Source organism: Protopterus annectens, chromosome 4.part0 (assembly GCF_019279795.1).
Source record: "Protopterus annectens isolate FY-2018-M chromosome 4.part0, PAN1.0, whole genome shotgun sequence".
Lineage (NCBI taxonomy): Eukaryota > Metazoa > Chordata > Ceratodontiformes > Protopteridae > Protopterus > Protopterus annectens.
This window is the reverse complement of record NC_056733.1, coordinates 266010827-266037680: the sequence shown is the minus strand read 5'-3', so window position 1 is coordinate 266037680 and position 26854 is coordinate 266010827. Positions and strand designations below refer to the sequence as shown.

The following is a 26854-nucleotide window of genomic DNA, read 5'->3' as shown; positions in this document are numbered from 1 at the left end:
ACTGTGTAGTGGGTCAGCTAGGCAATCCAGGATGAGAAGGAGGGAGGGCTGTGCCGTATCAGCTCCCTTAGCCTGAATCCAGGTGCAGAACCTTTTCCATTTGTCAGCATAAGACTTTCTAGTGCTAGGGCGTCTGGCCTCATGTACAACATCTAGTACCTGTTTACTGAGGTTGGCAGATTGATCAGTGGTTAGGGAATAAGCCAATCTTCCCAACTGAAGGTCTGCAATTGGGGATGCATGAATTCTCCTTCCCTCTGGGTCAGAAGGGTTGGGGTCTGAGTGAGATGCCATGGTGGCAGTGGGGACAGGCTGCGCAGTAGTGGGTATCAGTGCTGGCGAGTCCACTCTGGAGCAATAAGAATTGTCCTTGTTTTTTCCTCTCTTATTTTGAGCAGTACCCTGGCAATGAGAGGTAGTGGGGAAAAAGGCATAAACCAATAGACTGACCCAGGGGAAGGACAGGGCATCCACTTTCCAAGTCATGTTGTGATGCTCACTGGTGCAGAACTTGCTGAGCTGATGGTTGGAGTGGAAGGCAAAAAGGTTGACCTTCGAGGTACCCCATTTCTGAGTTATTAGGGTGAAGGTTCTTTTGTCTAGCTGCCACTCGTGTGGGTCCAGAAGATTTCTGTTTAAGTGATCTGAAATACAGTTTAGAGAACCTGGCAGGAATTGTGCTAACAGGTGTAGTTTCATGGCAGAGGCTGTGTGCCAAAGGGTCACGGCCAGCCTGCACAGAGGGTAGGAGTGAGACCCTTCCTGCTTGTTGACATACCACATCACAGTGGTGTTGTCTGTTTTGATCAGGAGAGCCCTTGGGGAGTTAAGGGGGTCTGAATGCTATCAATGCATGCTAGACAGCTAACATCTCTTTTTGATTGATGTGCAGATGGATTTGCTGTGGGTTCCATTGGCCCTATATGCACCTGCTGTCCAGGTGTGCACCCCTGGCATATTCTGATGCATCTGTGGTGAGAGTCTGGGCGGCGGGGGATGGTGAGAAAGGTAGTCCCTTGTTGTGGGAGCATGCTGCTGCCCACCAAAAAAAAATGTTCCTGAGCCAAGGTATCATGGGTATAAGAGTTTCCAGGTCTTGACAGTGTTGACGCCAAAGGCTTTTTCGGTACCATTGAAGTTTCCTCATATGCAGTCTAGTATACGGAATACGTAGAATGCAAGATGCCATGAACCCCAGAGCTTGCAGGATTTTCCTTGCAGATAACTGGGGTCTGGTGGCTAGTTGTGAGAAGTAGGCTGCCAGGTTAAGTTTGCTTTTCTGGTGTAAGGAATGCCATCTGGGATGCTGTGTCCAGGCTTGCTCCCAGGAATATAATCCTTTGGGTGGATACTAGTTTGGATTTATTTTCGTTGATAGTGTACCCTAGGGAGATCAGTAGGGACTTTACAAAGGCCAGGTACTTGAGCAGCTTTTCATGACTGTCTGCCTGAATTACGCAGTCATCTAAATTTGGGTAAATTTGGATATTCCTTTGTCTGCAAAAGGCAATGGCCAGAGCCAGACATTTTGTGAAAACTCTGGGAGCAGTAGATAAGCCAAAGGGAAGCGCAGAGAACTGAAAGTGCAGAGATCCTTCCCTGAAACATAGGTATTTCCCGCATGATTCCCTAACAGGAATGTGGAGGTAGGCCTCCTTTAGGTCTAGGGTGGCTAGCCAAGCATCCTTGGAGAGCATGGGTAGCAGTTGCTGGAGGGTGAGCATTTTGAATTTTGGTATCACCAGGAAGGTGTTTAGAATGGACAGATCGAGGATGGGTCGCCAGGTGACCTCTTTTCGGAGTACCAGAAAAACTCTGGAGTAGAAACCTTGGCCTTTTTATTCTGCAGGAACGTGCTCTATTGCCATCATAGAGAGCAGGGAAAGGACTTGCTTTTGCACCTCTGCCCACTAGTTTGGAGGTAAATCTGGCAACCCTTTTGGGGTTGGAAGAGTGTGGAAAGAAAATTTGCATCCCTGGGACACTATGCTGAGGATCCAGCAGTCGCTGGTAATGGTGGCCCAGGTGCTTGTGTGAAAGGAGAGTTTTCCTCCTAGGGGTAAGTGAAGGTGGGCAGGGTGGAGGAGAGTCATTGTGAGTTCTTACCGTGAGGGAGTGGCTTAAAACTCCCTGTTTTTGAAGTGGAGGAATTCCACTGTTTTGATCGCTGCATTCCCTGTGGCTGCTGTCTGGGGGGGGGGGGGTCTGCTTCCACTGAACTGACCTGTTGGGAGCAGGAAAGGACCAGTGCTTGGAGGGGCAATGACTAGTGAACCGGGTGGCTGGACCTGTAAGAAATCCTTAACTGTCTGCATAGATTTAGCTTTTTCTTCCATCTTTTTTAAGACCTGCTCTGCCTTAGTGCCAAATAAGTTGTCTTTGTGCAAGGGTGCATCCAACAATTTAGATTTAACATAGTCTGGCAAGGGCTGTTCCTTAAGCCATGCATGCCTTCTAAGGACAGGATTGGTGACTGCTGCCCTGCAAGAAGCTTCTGGGGCGTCAAAACCACAGCATAAGGTGTGCTTAGTTACTTGACTTGCAGAATGCATTAACTCATGTAACTCTTTAGATTAAGCACAAGCAGGAAAGGAAGCCACTTTATGTTTGAGGAGTTTCATGGTATGTTGCAGAAATGTTAGCATATGGAACTGGCAATTTACTGCTCTGATAGCAAGAGTAGCAGAGGTGCATACTTTTTTTACCCCATCTGTCTAGTGCTCTGTAATCCCTATCTGAGGGGGTGGGATTCTTAGCAGAGGTTGCTTTAATACCTTTAGGACCTTGAGAAATTACCTCCGGATCAGCAGTAGGATTTTTGAAAAGAAATTTGTGTGAGTCAGGGACTCTGTAATACCTGTCAGGTTTTTTGGATGCAAGAGGTAGGGTGTCAGGAGTCAAACTGGATTCCAGGAAAACATCGTCCACAACATCCAGGACTGGCGGAATGGCCAGGAGTCTGTGCTGTGGAAGATCTAAGAATTCCCTGAGTCTCTTTTTAGACTGAGGTTAGTCCTGATATTCCCACTGGAAATGCTCCCTTAAGGTATGAAGGGTTTCCCCAAAGGAAAAGTCCTTGGGTGGAGAGGCTGAGGGAATGGAATCCTCTGCATCAGAATCCTCATAAGCAGAAAGGGGTTGCATGTCTTCATATTTAGATGCATCAGAGTCATACGACTCCTGTTCAGAGAAAACTACTGGGGACAGATCTCTTTTTCTTTTGGAAGGGGTAGCTTGGCTGCCCTTGATAAGCATGATAAGGTCTTCTGCCATTTTAAGCATTTGAGACATGAGGCAAGGAAGCAGGTGCCTGAGAGTGGGTCGTCGGTTTCTTGGGTGTGGTTCATACCCTGGGCCTTAGAAACTTGGTCATTTTCAAAAGAACGGCAGATGCGAAAGAAATCGTTGGTTTGTGTTGAGAATCGGTAGTGCGAAGTACTTCTTTGGAAGCCGGTGCCTGCTTAGTGGCTCCAGACCCATCCAAGGGAGAGACAACTGCAGGATCCTTAGTCAAAGAACAGTTCTGCTGCACACCGGACTCCGAAACAAGAAAGAAGCTGGCATCAGGGGCTGAGAAAGCATCTCACTGAGGACCGGAGAACTGACGACTAGCTTAACGGAAGCGTTGTTGGTAGGTTTTTGACCTGTGTGGTCTGTCACTGTCTTTATCCTTACGTTTTTTCAGAACATCTCCTGTCGGATGACTTACTGAAGCCATATCGGAATTCAAGGAGTGTAAGCGAAAATATCTAGTTACAATAAGGGCCCGATGATGTACAGTTCTGGCTTTGAACAAAGCACAAAAGCGACAGCGGGGGACGTTGTGGTCTGGCCCTAAGCAAGTGGCACAGTAAGACTGAAAGTCTCGGGTGTGGTATTTGCTTTCCACAAGCGAGACAATTGTTAACTTTTTTTGACATCGGTTAGTGCAAGAAAAAAGGATCCCCAATGGGGTACTTAGCTTTAGAAGACTTCAGCTTCAATTCGGAAGACGAAACTCAGGTAGCAGCCGACCGGTACTTGTACGAACTGCTTCTGCTTTGGGCTCTGCGGCAAGAAAGACTAATGTAATGGCGTCGGCTGCCTTACTTTATACTACTGACGACCTGACGTCAGTCCTGAAGTGACAGCACCTGACGCAGAAATACTAAGCCTCTGGTATTTGGGCCGGTCGAGGGCTACCCTGGCAGATGACTGCAACAGTGAAACACAAAGAACATCGTTGTTATGCCATATTTAACAATTACATACATAATACTATGATGTAAGAAAACTTCTTGAGAACCATTTTTCAAGAAAATTTTGTTTGCAAGGCCTCCTAAAAGAAGCACATTCATGTCAACTTCCTTGAAATGTGCACAGTAAGCATTTCTTTAGCATTGTTCTAACAGAATAAGTGTAAGTACTGAATGCTGAGTAGGTTACTTCTACACCACAGTGCACCACTGTCAGTGGATTATTATAACCTATACAGAGTAACATGGCAGACAAACAAATACTACCTGCAGTGCAAGTAATTCTCATTTTAGCTCCCTATATTCCTACCAATTCATGAATCTTGTAAATACTAGAAATTAGTAAAAAAATGTGATTTTAAATGTTCATATATAAGCTGGAAAAAATGTAGCGTGAACATTTCAGAGTTAACCACCACAAAGTCATGAACTCTATTTTAAGCACCTACCTGATGAATGTATACTGTTCATCATACATCCAAGGATGGAGCTCCAAGCTAGGATATTTACCAAAGGGTGGCACAATCAGGCTGAAGACCAGGGCAATGCAAACAAATACTGCTGGCAATACAATCTACGATAAGAAAGAAACTGATTTTCATTAAAGTGTGGATAACATACAAAATAAGTTGCATACCATGTTTTTACCGAATGCAGCAAGTTTATTTTGTGACTTACAATGGGTCCTTATATTAATTCCTAACTAAGCAGCTATTGCAGTTTCATGTGGCATTTTAAACAGCTGGACACAATTCCGACTTTTTGCATCTTTAATTTCCCAGAATAGAGAACAACATATTATCATCTTCTGTTCTTCCTGGTGATGAACTTCCTGAGGAAAATTTCAATATGTTGTCTTCTTAAAGCACAACTTAAAAGAAACAATAAATACATACTGTCCATTATACATGGAATGCAGTGAATAACACTTGGGTTAGCATGAGATATTTATAATACATTGTACATGGCAAAGTCTGGAACTCTATTTTCCAAAACAGTCATCAGTTTCCAGTAAGATGAAGTATTCACTTGGACTTATTAATCTGGAAGTCCCACTTCATGTGACTTTCATTTTCTAATATCAAACCTGCAAACTTCATGCATTTTCAACTTCCTTTCTATACCAAATATACAAAAGGACAGCACAATCACTTATTTCCCACAGTCCTCAGTTCTTTTTAAGAAGTTCTTCAATGTCTGGTTTGGTTGACTTTTCCTATCGTAGTGGCATATTCACTTTGCTTACCTGGGCAAAGATACCTTTCCTGCTACGTTTGGCATACAGCAGACGTTTCCATAACAGGGCCGCAAACTGCTGTCTCGTCAGGCTCCAGCCCTTTTCTTGGTAGGTGCCCTTGCCATCCACTCCACTAAGGAAATCGGTCTCTCTGGCTTCTGTAGACACAACGAAGAATTCAAAATGAATGTAAAATCATCCAATTGCCTGCAGGTGTTTAATATACATGTGGGTAAGAGGTATCCATTTAAAATTTCAAAGGAAGGATCAGCAACCACAGGTTGTCAAATTATGGCTGGCCGACCCGTGTTGCTGATCCTTTGCACAGATGACTTCAGTCTTGTAACAAGAGATCACAGTACAGTGGGGATAGGGAAATGTACAGTTTTCCCCACTGTAGTGCAATCTCAGAGTTGGAATATATAATATGTGTGGGGGGTGCAGGGGTGCTTGCCCCCCAGCAATACAATATCATCACATCACGTGTTGTCCTGTGTAGGACTGGATTCTACAGATGTCGAGAAAGGTCGAATTCACATTTAGGTGTGTGTTTGCGACATTCTGACCTTCTCGACATTCTGTGTTCAACGTTTTAGTCAACATTTCACATAAGACAGTCTTTTGTGTGTCGACTATATAATAATAAACCATGGGTAAACATATGATGCAATGGATGGTCTCTGCCTTACACTTGTAAGTTGCCAGGATAAGATCCAACTTCTTTGTGACCCTGAATGGAAAGAAACAGGTACTGGAAAATGAATGAAGGAATGAATGAATTGTTCACATACATGAATCTGCTCATAAAATTGTCACTAGTAGTTACTTTTTCATTTTGAGCAATCTTCACAGAATGAAAAAAAGCTGTATTCTGAGAAGTATACTTTCACTGAAAATGAATGTGATTTAAGTCAATACATTGGCCTAAATATAGTAGCATACATGTGACTATGCAATTTTGCTGGCTACCAACTTCCAACTAAATATCCTCAGAGGTCTGATAGGGGTTTGTTTCTTATTTTTCCAGTAAATATATTGCTCATCAAAGATAATATATATTCTGTCTGCTAAATAGGGTAGAAAGGACCAGTATACTAGTCATGTGTGTTCATGTGGGGGAGGGGGAGGTCATTAATGACACAGCCAAGAAGAATCACTTTGCTGACTTTGCTTTCAAGTCAAAAAAAGAAAAAATCCATTATAGCATTACAGGCTGTTGAATTTGGAAAACAATGGGAAGAAATAAATCATAAAGCACAAAAAACTTGAACTTGTCTCAGTCAGTCCCCAAAAGTGACAGTGAGATTACAACACATAAACTTACTTTATCAATTTGAGACATATGTTCAGCTCATACTATATGGAGAACCACTGTATAACCAGAGTGCGGCATTTAATGGTGTTAATTACCTGTGTTAACGTATTCCTATATTCTCAATATGGATGGCTTCTTAGTCAGTCTGATTAAATATATAAATCGAACTTATGGGTCACATTTGGGTTGCATGGCTAGACTTATAAGGGCTGAAGGGGTCATTAGCTTAGTATACACCTATGAACTTATATATACCTATGAACTAACTGGAAAACACAGAAAACATTTGTCTAAGCAATGGGTAAGCTTGTCTTGTAGTGGAAAAGAGACTGGGTGCTGCATAATGTCAGCTAACACGAACCCCACACCACTGCATTCTCTGGAAGCCATAACAGGCATAACTCCAACATACATTTGTTTCAGAGCAGTGTAAGGAAAGGGACAGGGTCAGGCTGTACCATCTCTGCAGCAAAGTGAGAAGCTGACAATATTTAAGAGAGAGCACCTACAGTATTTGTCACAGGATACACAATGGTGCCCAGTCAAGATACAAAGAGAATTAAACAAGGAGTTGGCACACTGTGCTCTGCTGTAATGAAGAGCAGTTTTTGGGTAACTGCAATGATGACCACTACAGGATAAAAACAGGCTCGTAAAGAAGCAGACATCAAGTAAGCAATCAACACAGGCAATACAACTGTCTTCCAACAATAAGGTCCTTTTCTTGGCAACAGGTTAATCCATCCTACCGTCACTGTGTCCTACGGCAGGTCAGACAGGCCAGCTTTACACCAAGTATACAAAACTACCTTTAACTCAGCACTGGGACAACACCACACACAATCAAAAGAAGTGAAAAACAAAACAATGGGAAATGAAGAAGGGAAATTAGTGTAAAGACATAGGAGGAAATGATGAAAGTGATCACCAAAGCAGAGAGGTAGACATATGAGACGGTGTAGAAAAGTTGGCAATGATATGTCAGAAGTGACACCTATGGTGGGAACAAACAGGATAACGGAAGTGGGAGAGTCAGTTGCCGGGTTGGGGCGAGGGTTCAGAAGTAGCATTAAAAGGATCACAAAGTGTAATGACTGGCTGTAGTAGTGGACAAGGGAGAAAGGCTTAGAACTGGCAGGAAGATGGTGATACATGAGAAAGAGACCAATTTTATGCAGGGAGGAAGAGTGGCAGATGTAGAAGAGGTAGGTAGGTATTTAGGTAGTAGACAGAAAGTAAAAAAAAAAGCAGAATACATATCACATGAAAAATCAATGGTGACTCAGCATGGATGCATAGTCTGTATCTGGAATATAAGGAATCTGGGAAGGAAGACGCAGTAACTGCAAAAGCAGTGATGCAGGATGGAGGTGGGGTGGACAGTGCCCATGAGACAACAACAAACATCAGTGACTAGAGGGGCTGGACAAGGAGGAGTCTGAGTATAGGGTATTCAGGAATAATACATAAGGGAGAGATGGGGGTGGAGTAACAATTTGCACAAAGGAAACCAGCAAATGTAAGATCAGAGAGGAGGAAGAACCCCAAATCAGGAATGGAGCACTTTTGCAAAAAGCCAAGGTTAGAAGGTAGGTTAAGTGCCTGGCAGTTAAGGTAAAGGAATGCAGGACAGTTGGTGCATTGATGAAGTGCATTAGCCAGCCAATACAACAAGACAGGAGGATAAGGAACTGGAGGAGAGAAGAAATGAACTGGGTAGGAGAAAGAGCGAAATGCTCATGTGGAATCAGAATCTGCAAAAACGGGCTGAGAGATTTTGAGAGCCAGGGTAGAGAGTGAGCAGAATCAAATTCACATCTTTGGCAATGAGTGGTTCAGACAACTAGTATGGACTATTCCAGAAACGACAGAAGTTTAGACATAATTCTAAAACAATTCAGGGGCTGTACTACTTTAAAAATAATCTTCTTCCAACCTAAAACACATCCAAGATAAAAACTTACAAAGCCTTTTATCATGGATGTGTCTTAGGTTAGAAGAATATTTTTTAAAGTAACAATTTTAGTTACATTTAAAATCAGGGTTTGTTACTTTAAGCTTGGGGGAGACTTAATTGTTTTATTGAAAGTTTGTTGATTGGTTGGTGTATTTAAACTCTGCCTGTATTTGGTATGGTTAGCTAAAGAAGTTCATTTTCTTGGATGAAAGCACTAATAAAGTCGATTTTCCAGAACATTTGCCTGGTTTACCAATAGCTATACTGCAATTATTTTTTTTATAAAATGAGTTATCAAAAGGAATTATGATGAGAAGCAAGTTATTTTAGGCACACAGCAGTCAGAAGGAAGTGAGGGATATAACTGACCAGGCTGAGGAAAAATGGAAAAAAGATCACAGCACACTAGGAGAACTGAGGTACAGAAGGAACATTCTGCTTCAATCTACTTAAAGAAAAGCAAGTAGAGGGAGTGATGATGGAAAGAAGACAGGTCAGAATGGAGAGAACTGTGGACAGATACCAGGACAGGCAAAGAGAAGACAGAGAACAGACACCAGGATAAACGAGGAGGAGATAGAAAAGTATCTGGTTACCATTAGGGAGGGTAAAGCACAAGAACTGCATGGAGTACTTTCTAGAGTCCTCATAAACCTACTGTGTATATTGGCACAGCCCTGCTGGGGATTCAACAGAACACACTGGATAGTACAAAAATGCCACAGGGATAAATGAAATAATGTTTTATATCAGAGATTATAATGTCAAAAATACTATTCTCAGTTAGAGCGTCTTCTGTGTGGCGACATGTGTGAACGGGCGTTCCTTCGTTGAAGGTTGTGCGTTAGGCCTGGCAAGCCAGCACGTAAAACTCTACTGCCAATCATTAGCGGACCGGAGTTCCGCTGTGGCAACCCCTAACCGGGAAAAGCCGAAAGACACAAACAAACTTGTCAGGCATACTGGAAATCATCTACACAGTCCAAGAATTAATTATTGTTGGTAAGAATAAACATTTTTTGATACAAGATAAGGTGCACCCACATATCCTAGTTTATTACAGAATGTTAATACTTGTTCCTACAATCTTATTAAAACAGCAAAATGATTCTGGCACATGCTTGTAAGAGCCTATTCTATACAAAATTTGCCCCCTTGATTTTTTTGTCCCTTCATATTACAAGGGGCCCAGTCTTGGCGATATGGTGGGCAAGCAGTCACTTTGTTCATCCTCAAGCTTCACTTGATAATATGCTGCTTTCAAACATTATGTTTTTTTTTTTTTATAATTATCCTTGTGGCTAATGTTGTGTCTATAATTTTATCATCACTAGCAGTAGTACTATAATCACTGACAGAAAGATCAACAGACTATTGAAACCAATTACATGTCAAAGCACACATTTAGTTCACATCAATTAAAGAACATTATTGTAATGCTAAAATAAGCTAATGATCAGTTCACTTGCATAACATTTTTTATCATAACAAAATTCCGATTAATCAAAATTAATCAGAAGGTTGTCCTTTTGCTTCATACTAACAATACTGACACATCTGAAACTGATGTTAAGAACAATATAAAGAATACAGCTAACAATATGGTGGCTGCCAAAAAGCAATTACCAGAAAATGGAAATCAAAATCTGAACCAACTACATTACAAGTAGTGACTATAGTAACAGAGATAAAACAACTGGAATTGAGATCTTTAGAAAAGGGTAGGAGCAAACTACATAGGAAAAAATGGGAATTGTGGGAACAATACATACAGGGGGAACTGAGGTTTAAAAGAAGGCAAGACTTAAATGAGCTATGTAATGTTTGACTGAAAATGATGGGGTAGATTATAAGTGACGTATAATGTTTGCAACTGGGAGTGTGTCAGTATGGTTTGTAAAATGCTTGCAACTAGGATTGTGTTGGTGTGGTTTGTTTTCATTTATATAAATGTATGACTGCCTACTTTGTACGTGGCAGTTTAATAAAGATGTTTCTTGTTTAAAAAAAAAAAAGCAAAAATTGAATAATTTATGTAATGTTGCTTAGGTTATATGACATACAGCAATATATGTAAAGTATAATGTTTGTAAATGTGAACTTGTTAATACAGTTTGATTACTTTTATACAAATGTAAATTTGCCTGTGTCACAAGGGTAACTCAATAAAGATGTGTAATAAAAAAAAAACTACTATACCAACCCCTTTTCTTTCTTCTCTGCAATGCAAGATACCACAAAAAGGTTAAATATAGAATTCAAAAAGTAAAACTGTAGTAGTTTAATTACATAATTGCTTATGCAGCCATTCTTCTGATGTTTTTCTTTGTGTGTGTGTGTGTGTGTGTGTGTGTGTGTGTGTGTGTGTGTGTGTGTGTGTGTGTGTATTTATATATATATATATATATATATATATATATATATATATATATGTAGGTCTCATTTAGTTCACCAAATTCATGTTTTGCCGCACTTTAAATAACCAACAACACTTTGTCAAACGTGCACTATTTCGATACCTCACTATAACAAACATCAAAACACCTACTATTGACTAAATAACAACACAAACACACATTGTCTTATATTTTTGTAGGGGGCCAAGCCCCCCCTGCACCCCCCACACCCCTTGCATACTACATATACCAACTGCAAGATCGCACTACAGTGAAAACAAGGGTAAATTTCCCAACCTCTTACAGTAGTGCGATCTCCAATTACAGCTGTGCCTGTGAGTGATGTATAAATAAATGTCCACATCCTGACTACTTCTAAATCTATTATTAAATCTGCCATCCCACAGAACAAGTATGGAGTACAATAAGGCAAGTAAAAGCACTGAATACTTTTACCTGAACTTCTCAACAGTTCCGCTAAAATGAAACTCGACATAGTGAGATTTCGGAATATTGCACATTCGAAAAAGTGTTGTTGGTAATTTAAGTTTTGGAAAAATGTGAATTCGGTGAACAAAATGAGTCCCATAGCAAAGGCATACAGTTTCTTTTAAATATTGTTTCCATTATTCTGCTATTTAATAGCCTTGAAGACTAGCTCCATCATTTGGAAGGGAAAACTAATTTTTCACATCAGGTTAGAGTACGTTGAGAGGAAGGAATGTGCCATGGATTTATACCAACACAAGTGTAACAGTGAATAATGTAAGGATGAGTAAGAGCTACACGGAAAGGAACATCGGGATACTGGGAGAAAAGAGGGGGAAAAAGCTTCACAATAAGAACTAAGTAAGAACAGTTTAGGTACACTCTAGTGACACTGATATAATACTGCAAAGGAGTAAAATCAGCGAATAAAGCTTCCAGTGACTGAGAAATTCTGTTTTTGTTGTAAGTGATATGATCTAACACACAGCTTCAGTTACTCAGTTACCTGAGTCCTGCAGAATGAATAAGAAGTTATGTACCTACCATAACGTTCCATGTTAGTTGTCTTCTTCTCACCTTCTTTCTTGCTGGATAGATTCGGAGCCGATCCTCGGCTCCGACTCGGCCTATACCAAAGCACGAGAGCTATTTACCGGCTCAAGGCCCTCCCTATAACCCACAATGCTAGGCGTCCAATACCCAGATCTCGTTTGGTAGGTAACACCATGGAGACACCTGTGCCAACTATAAGGATTATCTACAGTGGTAACAGATGGGGACATAACCTAGGAATAGTCCAGTAGAGGAATATGGCCTCAGAAGAATTCTTCTCAGTTTGTCCAGGCTAGGGGGATGGCGGGTGGGATGCAAGAAAGAAGGTGAGAAGAAGACAACTAACATGGAACGTTATGGTAGGTACATAACTTCTTAATGTTAAGTTGTCAATCTCGCCTTCATTCTTGCTGGATGGGACAGCGTCCCTAGCACCTTAGTCCTGGGTGGCTCATCGGAACAGACTCTTGAGCACAGTGGAACCAAACTCAGCCCGATTCCTGGAGGCCATATCCAACTTGTAATGAGAAATAAAGGTATGAGGAGTGGCCCACATGGCTGCAGCACAAATTGATTCCATTGGGAGCCTTGCTTGAAAAGCTATGGACGTGGCTAACGCTCTGGTGGAATGAGCTTTTGGTTGTGTCTTAATTGGTAAATAAAGGATATGATTGAAGCCAGCCATCTGGATAAAGATACTTTAGAAACTGGCAAGCCCTGCTTGCCCTCAGCATAAGACAGGAAGAGTTGGTCTGACTTCCTAAATTGTTTTGTCCTATCCAAATAAAAACGTAATTGCCTGTGAACATCCAAAAAGTGCAGCTTTTGTTCAGCTCTGTTTGAGTAGTTAGGAAAAAAGACAGGAAGCTCAATAGCCTGATTCAGGTTTGTCTCAGAAGGGACCTTGAGTAAAAAGGAAAGGTTCATTCTAAGTGAGACTCTATCCTTATGAAAAACAAGATAGGAAGGACGAATGCAGAGGGCTTGAAGTTCCGACACTCTTCTAGCTGAGGTGATAGCTACTAAGAAGAGAGTCTTCCAGGAGAGTAATTTTAAAGAACAGGAGGCCGCAGGTTTAAAGGGAGGGAGAATCAAGGAAGTTAATATTAGGTTTAAATCCCACGGAGGCGGGGGATCTGTAACCGGGGGCCTGACTAAAATAGTCCCTTTAAGAAAGGCCTTACAAAGTTTGTGGGACATGATGCTGGATTCTGACAGGCCAGCGTGGAAATTAGCAATAGCAGCCAATTGGACCCTAATGGTGGCAGACGAGGAACCTGCTCGAAAGAGTTCTGCCAAAAAATCCAGAACAGTGTGGACAGGGGCTGTAAAAGGATCTATATTCCTGGTCTCTGCCCAGCAGGAGAAACGTTTCCATTTACTAGCATAGGTTTTTCTGTTAGTAGATTTATGCGAAGAAAGGATGATTTCACGTACTGGCTGAGAAATCTGTGGAAGCCTGGCTAAGTTTGGAAGTGTAGCAACCAAGCTGTGAGGTTGAGAGACTGAAGGGATTGGTGCAGCCCGCCCGACTGATAGACCAACAGGTCCGGCACTGGGTCCAGACTCCAGTGCTGCTCCAATAGATGACGATGCAGGAACGGGAACCAAATTTGTCGAGGCCAGAAAGGGGCAATGAGAATCATCCTGGAACCCAAAGTGGTCGCTTTCTGAATCAGTTTGGGAATTAAGGGAAAGGGAGGGAATGCATACAGAAGACCCCGGGGCCAATCGCGGACTAGAGCTTCTCTGGGGGAATGGCCGAGGGGGGGGGGGTAGAGTGAAGAAGTCCTCATACTTGCTGTTGAGAGGGGTAGCGAAAAGGTCACAACAAGGTTGACCCCATCTGCGGAAAATCTTGTCCGCTACTGACTGATTGAGAGACCACTTGTGAAGCATGAGAATGGCTCTGCTCAGCCTGTCTGCTATGACGCTGGACTTCCCGGGGATGTGCGTTGCTATCAGAAACCGTTGGGAAGAGATAGCCCACTGCCAGAGTCTGAGTGCTTCTCGACATAAGGGATAGGATCTGGTTCCGCCCTGCTCGTTGATGTACCACACTACAGATATATTGTCTGTTTGAATTGCAATAGTCCCGATAGGTAGAGAGTCCTGAAGAGCTTGCAACGCTAAAAGTACCGCTCTCATCTCCAAGACGTTTATATGCAGGTGGTATTCTAGGGGTTGCCAAGTGCCCTGGACAGTCCTGCCCTGAAAATGCCCCCCCCACCCGATCAGGGTGGCATCCGTGGTCACCGTGGCAACAGGAGAAGGTAGAACAAACGGTCTGCCCTGGAGAATTGTAGGGGAGACCATCCACCAAACCAGGTGGTCTTTGCATGTTTGAGTGATCATTATCCTGTGGGACATTGGGAGCTGTTGAAAGGACCATTGGGTAAAAAGCATCTACTGAAGGATCCGCATGTGGAAATGAGCCAGGGGGACTAGAATGATTGCTGCCGCCATAAGACCCAATGTTTTTAGTACAAATCTGGCCTGAATCATCTTGCACTTTAGTAGTACTTGCACATGTCGGCGAATGTCTGATACTCTGTCTGGAGGAAGTTTTGCAGACAGATCTTTTGTGTTTATTTCTGCGCCTATAAATGTTATAGATTGACAAGGCAACAATGCAGACTTTTCGAAATTTACTGATATACCTAGCTCGGAGCAAGTCTGAATGGTATAGTCCCTGGCTCGCAGAAGTTGATGCCTGGTGGAAGCAGTAAGGAGCCAGTCGTCGAGATATGGAAACACCTGGAATCCCCGTCGCCTCAGGTGAGCCGTAGCCACTGCCATGCATTTGGTGAACACCCTGGGGGCTGTGGTGATACCAAAGGGCAGGGCTCTGAATTGATAGTGACTGGCTCCCAGCCGGAAGCGGAGAAACCTTCTGGAGCGCCTGTTCATTTTGATATGGTAGTACGCATCCTGAAGGTCTATAGAGCACATCCAATTGTCCTGACCCAAAAAGGGTAGAATGGACTGAAGCGTGACCATCCGGAACTTTGTTCTTTGTATAGACCTGTTCAGTCTGCTGAGATCCAGAATGGGTCTCCAGTCCCCTGTTTTTTTCGGTACCAAAAAGAACTTGGAGTAAATTCCGGATCCTTGCTGGTCTGCTGGGACTGGCTGGATGGCCTTCTTTTTTAGCAGTTTTGAAATTTCTAGTACTGCTTGATCCCTTAGCACGGGTGGGACATCTGGAAGGATCTGTTTCTTTGTATAGTGGTGTGGACGAAGGGAATTTTGTAGCCCTCGGATATGACAGACTGTACCCATTTGTCTTGTGTGAGGAGTTGCCAGGCTTCTGGATACAGTGACAAACTTCCCCCGACTGTCTCTGAAGGTGGACAGTCGGGCAGCCCCTCAGGGGTGCTGGAAGGGTTTGTCAGAGAAAGATTCCCTGCTACCCTGATTCTGCGGACCCCCTCTGCCCCTCGAGCGGCGTCTATTATTGTTCTCTCCTCTGCCCCTGGAGGGAAACTCACCACGTGCGTCAGGCATGACTCCCTGGGGTTTGCGAAACCACAATTTTCCACCCTTCTGACCTTTCCGGGTATGGCCTAGATGGAGTGGAAAAACGGACTCCCACAGCAGAGAGAGTCTTGCCTTCCTGCTCGCACCTGGTAAGTGTATCCTTCACCTGTGGTCCGAACAAAGCCGAGCCATTGAAGGGGGTGTTGGTGAAGGATGCCTTAAAGGGGTCAGCAAAGTTGCACAACCGCATCCAGGCATGTCGTCTCAAGGCTACACCTGTGCCTGCGGCCCTACTCGCCCCATCTGCTGCATTAAGAAATGAGCCGCATGGAGGAGTTAACAATGGAGTTAAGGGTTGCCAGCTGGGAGTTAATCTTTTCCTGAGAACCCGCAGCAGATGGATCCTGAAGTGTATCACCCAATTCCCCAAGGATATCCCTTTGAAGGCGGGTGAAATGGCACAAGTAGTTCAGCGACCGCATGGAAAAGGTCGCTGAAGAAAACATCCGCTTCCCATACCTGTCCATTGTCCTAGATTCTTTATTAGGTGGATGGACAGGGACAGAAGGATCAGCCAACTCCTTCTTAGTGGCTGCTGCAACCACCATGGCATCAACAGGGACACCCTTCGTAAGAAACTGTTTGTCGGACGGGGCTGTAATAAACTTTGTGGGCCTATGGGGAGTTGGTTCCACTGTGTCCAGGGCCGTCCACGCCTTCCGAGCCACCACTTCCATGAGTGGGTCAAAAGGCGGAGACACCCAGGAGGTGGAGGGGCGAGAACCAAACGCATCCAGGTACACCGACTCGTCCTCGGAGGGGTTAAGGGCAGTCCAGTCCCCCCTCTGCCTAAGGATCTCAAGGATGTCTGAAAAGGAGACATCCTCAGAGGGGGACCTTGGGGACCCTTCCGAATCCTCCAAATCGGTGTCTGAGGTGACTGACTTGGGGGAGTCAACATGTTTCCTCCTACATTTTCTCTTCCGAGGGGGCTCCTCTGAATGATCAGGGGAGGCCTCGGAAGAGGAAGACACACCCAATGGGGCTACCTGGAGAGTCTGTTCTCCACACTTGGGGTCAGGAGGGTGAACAGAGACTGACGTAGGCACCATGGGGGAGGAGCCGAAGGAGTCGATCGTGGGTCCGACCCAGGAGTCAGTACGCTCCTCATGACCTCGAAGGCGCCCCTATCGGGCAGAGAGGAAGGTCCCCGCTCTGAAGAGATGAGAACCCCTCCCGGCACCGAGAGTGATGGCTACGAGGCCAATGCCACTAGCCCCCTCGGTGCCGATGAGGGAGTCTTAGCGCCCGGATCCCTACACGGACGGAACCAATGAAGAGATCGGAGCCAACGAAAGAGCCGAAAAGTGAGGTATCGGCTCCGGCGTACTGACGATTCGAGCCCCAATGAGCTCCGGCTTCGAACATAATAGAAGAGTTGGAGGAGGAATTGCTGAAGACGCAGGGATAGCCGCAGTCTGTTGAGAAGGGATAGATAACATTTGGGCAAGTGCCTGCGACTTTAAGAGTCTACTGACCACCCTCTCGAGGTCGTGATCAGAAAGCCTGGAAGACCGAGAGGAATGTGACCTATGGCTCCGCTCCGACTGTAGTAACGGAGATCTCGGAGACGAACGAACAGACTCCAAAGAGGGAGATCTCGAGCGTTTTCGGCTCAGAGAAGGCTCCGACACTACAACAGGAGCCGACTGAGATCTCAAAGTGTCGGTTCCAGCTGGAACCAACGAGGAGGCAGCAGCTCTGCTTGGCGACGGCTCCGAACAGGGAGCCGACGGTTTGGCGGGCTTGGAGGGTTTACCCGATGAAGGCTTAGTCAGGGACCCTTCAGGCTTAAGTAAGCCCCTCAAAATAAGTTTGTTCCTACGCTCCTGCAGGACTCTCGGACTGAAGGCATGACAGACCGAACAAGAGTCCTGCAGGTGTAGGGGGTCCAAACAATACACACAAGAAGTGTGACCGTCTGTCAGAGACATCTTCTGACAGCACGAGTCACACTTCTTGAAACCTGATACCTTAGTATCCTTAGACATAATGGCACTATAACAGGGTACCAAGGAACTAATTAACTAGTGCCTATCACACTGCAAACACACACACACACACTAGAACTAACACTACAATAATATAGTAGTAATAAAAGTAATAATACTGCTATAAAAAAATACAGCTAACAAGATTAGTAGAAATATAAATATATATATATGAAAAAACTAATTCTACCCTAAAGGGTGGGGGAGGGGGGGGAGAAACTCTGAAAACTACTAGCAAAGAGAGTTTCTAAAAGGGATTTCTCAAGGGATAAGAAAGGGGACACTAAAAGAAAGTATCTAACAAGAAATTAGCTATTTATATCTAAATAAACTTAGTAAAAAAGTTTTATACGACCTGGAGCCGGTAAACACGCAACCTCGCAGCTGAAGCGGCAAATGAGATCTGGGTATTGGACGCCTAGCATTGTGGGATATAGGGAGGGCCTCGAGCCGGTAAATAGCTCCCGAGCTTTGGTATAGGCCGAGTCGGAGCCGAGGATCGGCTCCGAAGCCATCCAGCAAGAATGAAGGCAAGATTGACAACTTAACATCATACGATATGGTAGCAAGCCAGCAGCTGCAGTCTAAATGTTATAGAGTACATTGAGGGTATTGTGTTCTATATGCACTCACAGACACTTCAGAGATGGAAAACTGTGGAAGGCATCCACATTTTTTAAACCATTGAAGGCATCACACTTTGAAACTAAAACATCTGTAAGCAACCTTAGCATGCAATATACTTGACTTTACTATTTTGTGTTTTCTAATGTTTTAGTTTTATATTAGTACGGATACATATTGCTAGAACTGGACAAAATTATCTGCCTGGTCTGTAATCCAAGTTGCCTGTTTATACTACGTCTTATTTTACAACACTGCTTTGTGAATACAAAGATAAGCAGTTTTTCACTCAAGCACAGTAGGGAGCTGATGACGTCTGCTAGTTTATTTCATACAGTATTAATCCCTTCTCTGTATCTGTGCTACTTTTATCTAGGTACTTTTTTTGGCTTTACCCCAAAAACATACTGTTTAGGGTGCCTGGTTACCTTGAAAATGTCCTTATGATTGAATTGCCAAGCTTTCTCCTTAGTACTACCGACTGAAGTTGCCTCTTGCTCAATCAAACTAACCCAGTTAACAACATGAAAAGATCATTCTGGCTTACCTGGATCTATGTCAGAGTCATTGAAGTCAAATGCATCATCATCTTCTGTGAAGGGTCGCAGGCAGCTTTGCCTTTCTCCAAAGACATGTCTCCGCCTTCTTGCAGGTAATGTGCCATCTGAAACAGAAAATATCAATCACTAAGGTCCTTTGCTACATTGCAGTTAATAGAATGCCTTTATACCTGAGTTATTCCATCAGCAAGCCCACATTCTCCCATTATTGCTGTGGAAGGATGCATTCACTAACACATTTATGTACTTGTTTTCTGAATCCCAATGACTAAGTGCTAGATTACACTGGGTTAGGAGCACAGTTTCGCAAAGAACAACCAGAGAAACTACCAGAGTAGTGAAACAGCAAATACACTCTATATCAGTAGTACAAAAAAAAGAGACAGCATACATTTAGGCTAGCAGAGCTGCATGCTTGAGTATGCAACACCTTCTCACATACCAAGTTACACATTAAATAAACTTCTACACCCCACACACATGCACACACATGCACGAGCACACACACACACACACACACACACACACACACACACACACACACACACACACACACACACACACACACACACACATTACAATGCTGCTAAGCTTTGATCATGAGAGTGCACATCATATCATTCTGTAGGACATTACATAACAAGGGTAGACTACACAAGTACGTTACAGAATCTGCTATGACTACCAAACCAAAACTCTGCTGAGATAAATTGGAAAGGTACTAGCCAAGACTATTCTCAGCAGTGTCAGAGTTGTTCTTCTCAGATCATGAATGTTGGGGATGGTAACTCAAGGCTTAAAGCATAAGTCAAGCAATCCAAAGGCTCTGAACATTATGAGTCATTACACTGTACAACAGACTGCTCACTCAAATTTGGTGATTTTCCATAAGAAAGTTTGAGAAGCCTTCAGTTCAGCCAAGTAATAATGTTAACATGCACCAATGTACAAGGTTGTCTGACAAACAGGTACATTTCCTGCCTTCCCTAGAATTACTTCAATCACAACACCCAGTTATGCAAGAAATTTCCACGAAACACCTAAAAGAAGTTTTTGCAGCAGGTAAGACTATTAAGGCTATGCTATGGTGGAAAAGGATAGCATGTGGAATGTTTTAACTGCCTGTAATTCTATAAGGTTCATCCCTAGTGACACCAACCTTGACCTCACCTTTCATAACAAAAGGAAGGTGTCTCCTTACAAAGACAAGCTGTACTTTATCAGGAAGAACAGGGTATTCTGAAAAAGAATCCTAAGAAGTAAGCCAGCAAGGATAAAAAAAATGTATATCACAAGACCATCACTTTTGTAGATTCCTCATAATAAAAGGTACTCCAAAGGTAGTTACTAGGCATGCAGTCCAGGAGACCATTAAGGAGTCTAGCCCAAATTCTCAACTGTCTCAAGGCATGGTGTGGTTAAGTCACTTGCTCAAGTTTACACAGTAGGCAGATGAAGGCTGAGGGAATCAAACCCTTTCTCACAAGAAGCCTCATGTGAACAGCTTACAGCCTTAATCCCCTGCGCCAACTGTCAGATTGTTATAATATAATAATAATAAATAACAGTGAGTTTCTGCAGGGCTGCAACATCTTTCTTAGAGAACTGCAAAGCACGTACCACCACTAACAGTTTTGGATTAATTCATAACTGTCAACAAAACAGAAGAGGCAAATGAAAGAACTGCTTCAGCAACAGAGTACAAAGAACCGTTAGCCCTAAAACTGACCCTGGATGACATAAGTAAGCTATTGCATCTTCTGGAGGAAAAGCACCAAGTTCTGAGTAACCCCAGTACTTGTACTGTTTGTGTGACACCTTGAAGGATGGTACAAAAGCAGTTATAAATACAGTAGAGCAACCCCCTTTCCAAGACAACACCTAATATTTCCTTCCCATGCACATCTGCGGAATATAATACAGTTCAACAACCATTTCAAAAGGTATTACATAAACACATTTGGCCTGATAGTTCTTTAGCAAAGAATAAAGCTACGTGTATCTTGTTCAATGCATTCAATGCACACCATGTTGTATGTGACTACACAATGAATATCCACAGAAGTTTTAAATGCCTCCCTCATCTTAGATGGCTGTATGTGGCCTAACAACTTTAATTGGTACTGGGTTCATCAAGGGGACAACCCCCATCTTACACTCTGGTGCAGAGGGATAAACCTCTGACTGCACTCTAACTGAGCAGGGATCAAGCAGTAAGCCAAAGAATGGCCTGGCAGAGAGATGGGAGTGAATTGTCAATGCTAGTCAACAATCCTGGTAGAAATCTCAAGACAGGCCATGGCTGCATGAAAGACACATGTCCAACACAGATGCTGGCTGTAACACTATAACACTAAATCTCTCCAGAACTGAATCAACTACAACTAGCCAGATGGACACTTAGTTTTCTCTGTACGTGATATAGTATTCCTAAAATATGTGTGTAGCATGATTAAGAACAGAATCGTGAAGCACAAAATTAATAAACATTTCCATACGCTTAACAAGAATGGTATACTTATTACAGTGGTACAAAGATAAGTGCTAAAAATAAGACAGCAAAATACCTGCGGTTTCAGCATCTACTCCAGTATCATTGGCAACTTTTAAGAATATCTGAAAGAAAAAAACAATGTTAAAGAGAACAGAAGGACTTACACAAATAAAACTTGCTTAAAAGACTACCTAAAGCACATTAGGCAGCACTTAACAAGGGCTGACAGAAGAACAACAGAAACAGTGATGAGTTATGTAAACTAACTACAACAATCCTAATAGTAATTTGTAGAAAACAATAAAGAATGTTAACTAGCCAACAAGACAGCCCCCAAGCTAAATAAAAAAACACTTGCAACTGTCACTCTATAGCTCAAGTATGAAGCCCCCTACAAACACGACACTCTCATTTCAGAAGGGGTGTTAAGGGTTTAAACAGCTCAATGGACAACATTGAAGGATCAGTACCATGGATACTGTGCAAAGGACTACATTCATGTCCAGTGCATGAAGCCAAACTCTCAAAGCACTATGCAGAACTTAAAAGTAATTCCAATGCAACGGCTTTCGGGGAAAAATGTGAAATTTGCACATAAAGGGACTGCTGGCATGCAAAGTAAAAAGCCAACTAGATAAACATAACTATTTAGAAGTTATAGCCTGAAGCTCAGAATTTTTTTCACCATTCAAATATCACGTTTTGTATAAAATGCTATGTTGTTTTGGACAAAGTATTTGTGTTCTCAAGGAGACAACAAGAAATTACCAAAACATCAGAGGGAAGGCTTATATTTTCATTTACATATCAGATATACAGATTTCTATGTAGTCTAGAAAATGAGTGTACATCTTATACAATCTATCCTGTAAAAATATGATGCTTAACCTGTGCTTCACTCTTCCTCTTATCAGACATACTTATTGCATCTACTGTTTTTACTGTGATTTTATTGTATTCATTCAGTCACTTTTGTAATGATTCTTAAATTTGTTTTTAAATTCGGCCTTCAATCTCTCCAAGTTTAACTCGTTTGTGATTAGTGCTGCAAGGTTAAATTGAATTATTTATTTCATGTTCTGGTTTTATGTACTGATGTTTTCTTACTACATGATGTATTTAAGATTAATGGCGACCTGTTATTTTAGTTCTGATGAAGTCCAGTACTTAGGGAAGAAAGTGCTTAACTCATCTATTGGTTAATAAATTATTTTAATACATTACTCTACACACTGCCTACTGCGGTGGTGGTGCTGCGGTAGCGTTGTCGCCTCACAGTAGGACGTTGTCCTGTTTGATTCTCAGCTAGAGCGTCTTCTGTGTGGAGACATGTGTGAATGGGCATACCTTCACTGAAGGTTGTGCGTCAGGCCCGGCAACTTGGCACGTAAAAATCTACTGCCAATCATTAGAGGACCGGAGTTCCGCTGTGGCGACCCCTAACCGGGAAAAGCCGAAAGACACAACAACAACTCTACACACTGCCTGTTTATGGCTGTTTTTTGCAAAGTTTATTTTTGGTTACTTGTGTTATTCTTGGCTGATACTCTTGTGATTAGTGGTCTAAATTGCGGCAACTGTTTGCTACAGTTTAAAAAATATATTTTTCTTTTTTTAAACTAAAATCAGGGAATTGTAGCATTCCATGCAGGCAAGATATACACTGTAGCAACTGTTTGCTACTTTTGTAGAAGAATTTGTTTTAACTAAAACATGAGAGGTGTAGCACTCTGTGCAGGCAAGGTGTAAACTGTAGCAACTTTTGCTACATTTGTAGCAAGCAGTTCGCTAACGTTTATAAGAAGGTATTCTTATTTATTTATTTATTTACTTACTTGTTTTTTTAAATAAAAGAGAGGAGGGCTGGGGGTAGGGCACAGAAACAGGACCTAAATGGCTGGAGAGGCGGGAGGGGACTTATTGTGCATCTGGCCACCTGGATCATGTGACAGTAGAAGAAATGTCCATTTTTTTTGGCTCTTCATCTGAAGATCTGGTTAATGGTACTAGCACAGGGAGCAGGCTGAGCAAGCTATACTTCTGTTCAGGTCTTATTGACAACAAAGCATCTACTGACTGGCTATTCTCACAAATGCTCTATTCAAAAACAAACAAACACATGCAGTAAAATATATGGAATACATAACAAAGTATATGACACTATATGAGGATACTTGCCACTCCTCTTACTGACTTAACACATATTGTTCGTTGAAAAAATGTTATTAATTTTACTTTTTATTTTGCTTTTTTTCATGCAGAGTTTATGTATTAAAGTAAAAACAGAGCAGACGTCTCTAAAATTTACCAGTTTGGTCATTCACTGACTCATACTGCAAGTGCAGAGCATTTCCAATTTTTAAACAGGAATGTGTTAGCTTTTACTTACTTCTTCCAGTGTTGTATCTGCTATTCCATAACTAGAAACACCCAAGTCTGACAGACGGTCATCAAGCTCATGGAAAAGCTCCACAAAGGCTCCCTCCTTTGCAGCTGCATATGGCAGAATGTAAGTCAGTTCATGCCCGAAATCATCCACCATTCGAGCATCAGACACGTGTTTAAAAATGACACTGGAAATGGCAGAAACATCTGGAATTCATCAGGTACAGGAAACCACAAAACAAAGCATGTTAGATTGAGCAGTCTTTTGTCAATGGTTCTAGATGTGTACATATTGCTTTTCTTTCACATTAACAATGCACCATCTTTCAAAAGCTACATTCTAAAGCACAATAAACCTCAGTATTTTTCTGATGGTTACTCACACCCCAATTTTATTTTTGTGCCTCTTTATAAGTGGTCCTTACTTCCATACCTACCAGAAGGCAGCAAAGTTGTGGAAAACATATGCTCCATTTCCCTTGAAAAGAGGAGATTATGGTGCGTTGCAAATTGTCTTCCCACCCCAGATGACCAGCCCACGTTCAGGTCTATACTCAAACAATGGTCACAAGCAAGGTAAAGAGGTAACCTATGCCTATGCTAGAAAGATGGTGTACTCCGCAATTCATTAAAAATCATGTTTTTTATTGACAAACTAATATCTAATGTGAGCACATTCATTCAACACAATATGTATAATGAAAAGTACAGATGTGCCTCCAATGAAGTAATATAACACAAATGCCTTCCATCATTAACATATATGCAGATTTCATGCTCTGTTTACCATTGCGATGTTTTCCCATGTGCAATTCAGTACTACTAGGGGAGATCAACACTTCTGGTTTTCCAGTATTACTGGAAATTCCGGATCAGAATACACATTAAGTGTTGCCATTCCATGCATTTTCTCATTCCCAGCTCCATAAAAATATTACAGTGTACACACTTTTAACCTGCCCATCTGAGCTGCACAGAACTCAGGTCAGCCATGTGCTTTAAATTACTGAATAGCTTTCTAGTGAGTCTTCAAAAGTGATTACACACAGCTCCATGCACTAAAGTTTAACTTCATCATCTTACTGCAGAGGTTGACCATTCATTCTTAAGGTTAGTAAACAATTTACACACTCTACACATCTCTACACAATGTGCTGCTTCTTACCTACAGTCAGGGTGTCACTTTCGTGGTCACTTCCAAGGCCTGCATCAGAGCTGCTCTGGGAAACACTATCTTCCTAATCAAGAAAAATTATACAATTAGTCCATCTTCTTACTGCATAATGAATTAGTAAAGCTGAAATGAAAACAAACTTTTATTTGACAGTTAAAATCACTTCACAGTCTGTAAGACTAAGTAATGGCCACCAGAATGAATTTCACGGCATGGCATTTTTAGTACAAGTACTGCAGAAAAATCTTTACCTGGCAGTCCCACCTCCCAGGTTTCATTCTATAACTGTTGAATAATCGAGTTCTCCTTTCAGTTAACTATAATGCATTCAGGGTCTAACTATACACAAAGTAGCCAGTTAAGCATTCACTCTGTACAAAATAGTAGGTGGCAAAATGTCAACTTTTACACAAAACTGCACACAGCAACACCTTGGGACAGAGAAATACATAAAAGCAGACAGTAGTACCCACGTCTGGAAGGGTGTCAGGGGCAAGTACCCACAGCCACACTAGTGCAATGACATATGGGAAAGAAACCGCAGATCATGGAGGAGTGCTACCACATTAGTGACTGATGCTAAAAGTAAGGGGTCATTTCACTCCTCCCTTCATGAAAGTAAAAGTTAGTATGTTTATTTCCATGCAACCCTAAGTGCAAAATGGTGCTTATGTGACAAACCCCTAACAATGTAAAATGGTGGTTATGTGACATGCAATGTTTTAATATAAGTCTAGGGGTACACAGTTTTAGTTGTAAAATAAAAGAATGCATACACACTGTCTTCAGCCAGATTATTACAGATTGCACATTAAAATTTCTCAGTATTCTGTGATTCTGTGAGATGCATTTTGTGTCAGTGTTTTCACTATTCTGCAGCAATAACTTCTGAAAGACTTGTTTTACCTTTTTTAAGTAAGACATGGTACTGCTGCTGTTCCTGCAGGAACTGAGGGAGGAGTCAAAGTCCTTCTTGACCAAGGTCAGATAATAGCCAGTTCCCAGCTGGTTCTTGAGGAACAAGGAGGAGCCCACACAACACAGCTTGCCATGGGAAATAATTGCAATTCTGTCACCAAGGATATCTGCTTCATCCATGTGATGAGTGGAAAGGATAATAGTGCGACCTGGGGAGTGAAACAATCATCTTGTAATATACCAAAGGAAGAATACTAGCAAGATTTTCTTTTATCATCACATAAATTACCAAAATATACACCAATCTTCCTCAGAAAGAATGCAAATACCAAATCAATTTCTGTTTTTTACTTTGAATTCTAAAGGACACAAAATATTTCAAATAGTTGTACTTTTGCAACACAGCAACTGTCTCTAAATGTCATTACTCATAGAAAAAGAAAAAAACTTCAAAATATGTGAATGCAAATATCAGTGCCAGTATAATGTGGCAATACACAAACAGAATAATGAATTATGTTGGAAAAAAAGATTTTTCTACCAAGGTAACACTCAACTACCTGTGAGGCTCAGCACCGAGGTTTGGCTAAGAGATACGGACTGGCTCAGGGTGGGGTTTCTCAGGCTATCTGGGGTGAAGACAATGCCTATCATTTGTTTGTTATGGATGCCAAGACAGAGCCTTTACCAGACCAATCATTGAGGCATATGTAACAGCTGGAGCATCCACAGATGTTCCTCACAAAAAAGAATACATAGCCAAAACAACATATCCTGTGAAGACTGCCTCAGAGCTCTGTCCTTGTATTCTCTCCTACATATTGCTGAAAAGTGATCTATGCCTAGCCTACAAAAGAGCTTCTGATCCCACACTGATGGACCTGTTGCACATCTGCAAAAGAAATAACATAGGAATTATGAGATCTAGGGACCTAGACCTCGTCTGAAACATAAATAGGGCATGTTGGAGGGACATGTGTGTGTCTC

The 26854-nt window shown here is 42.3% G+C and overlaps 1 protein-coding gene across 1 annotated transcript in view; it reads right to left on the bottom strand.

Annotated features, from left to right (window-relative positions):
• Positions 1–26854, bottom strand: part of ABCA1 (ATP binding cassette subfamily A member 1) — a 767698-nt gene that overhangs the window by 195947 nt on the left and 544897 nt on the right. Inside the window, exons 23-29 of the mRNA XM_044068257.1 lie at positions 25856–26076; positions 24941–25013; positions 23780–23982; positions 21464–21512; positions 18884–19000; positions 5482–5630; positions 4685–4809 (exon numbers count right to left, since the gene is read on the bottom strand). Coding sequence (XP_043924192.1) covers positions 4685–4809; positions 5482–5630; positions 18884–19000; positions 21464–21512; positions 23780–23982; positions 24941–25013; positions 25856–26076 — 937 coding nt within the window. The remainder of the gene's footprint in view (positions 1–4684; positions 4810–5481; positions 5631–18883; positions 19001–21463; positions 21513–23779; positions 23983–24940; positions 25014–25855; positions 26077–26854) is intronic.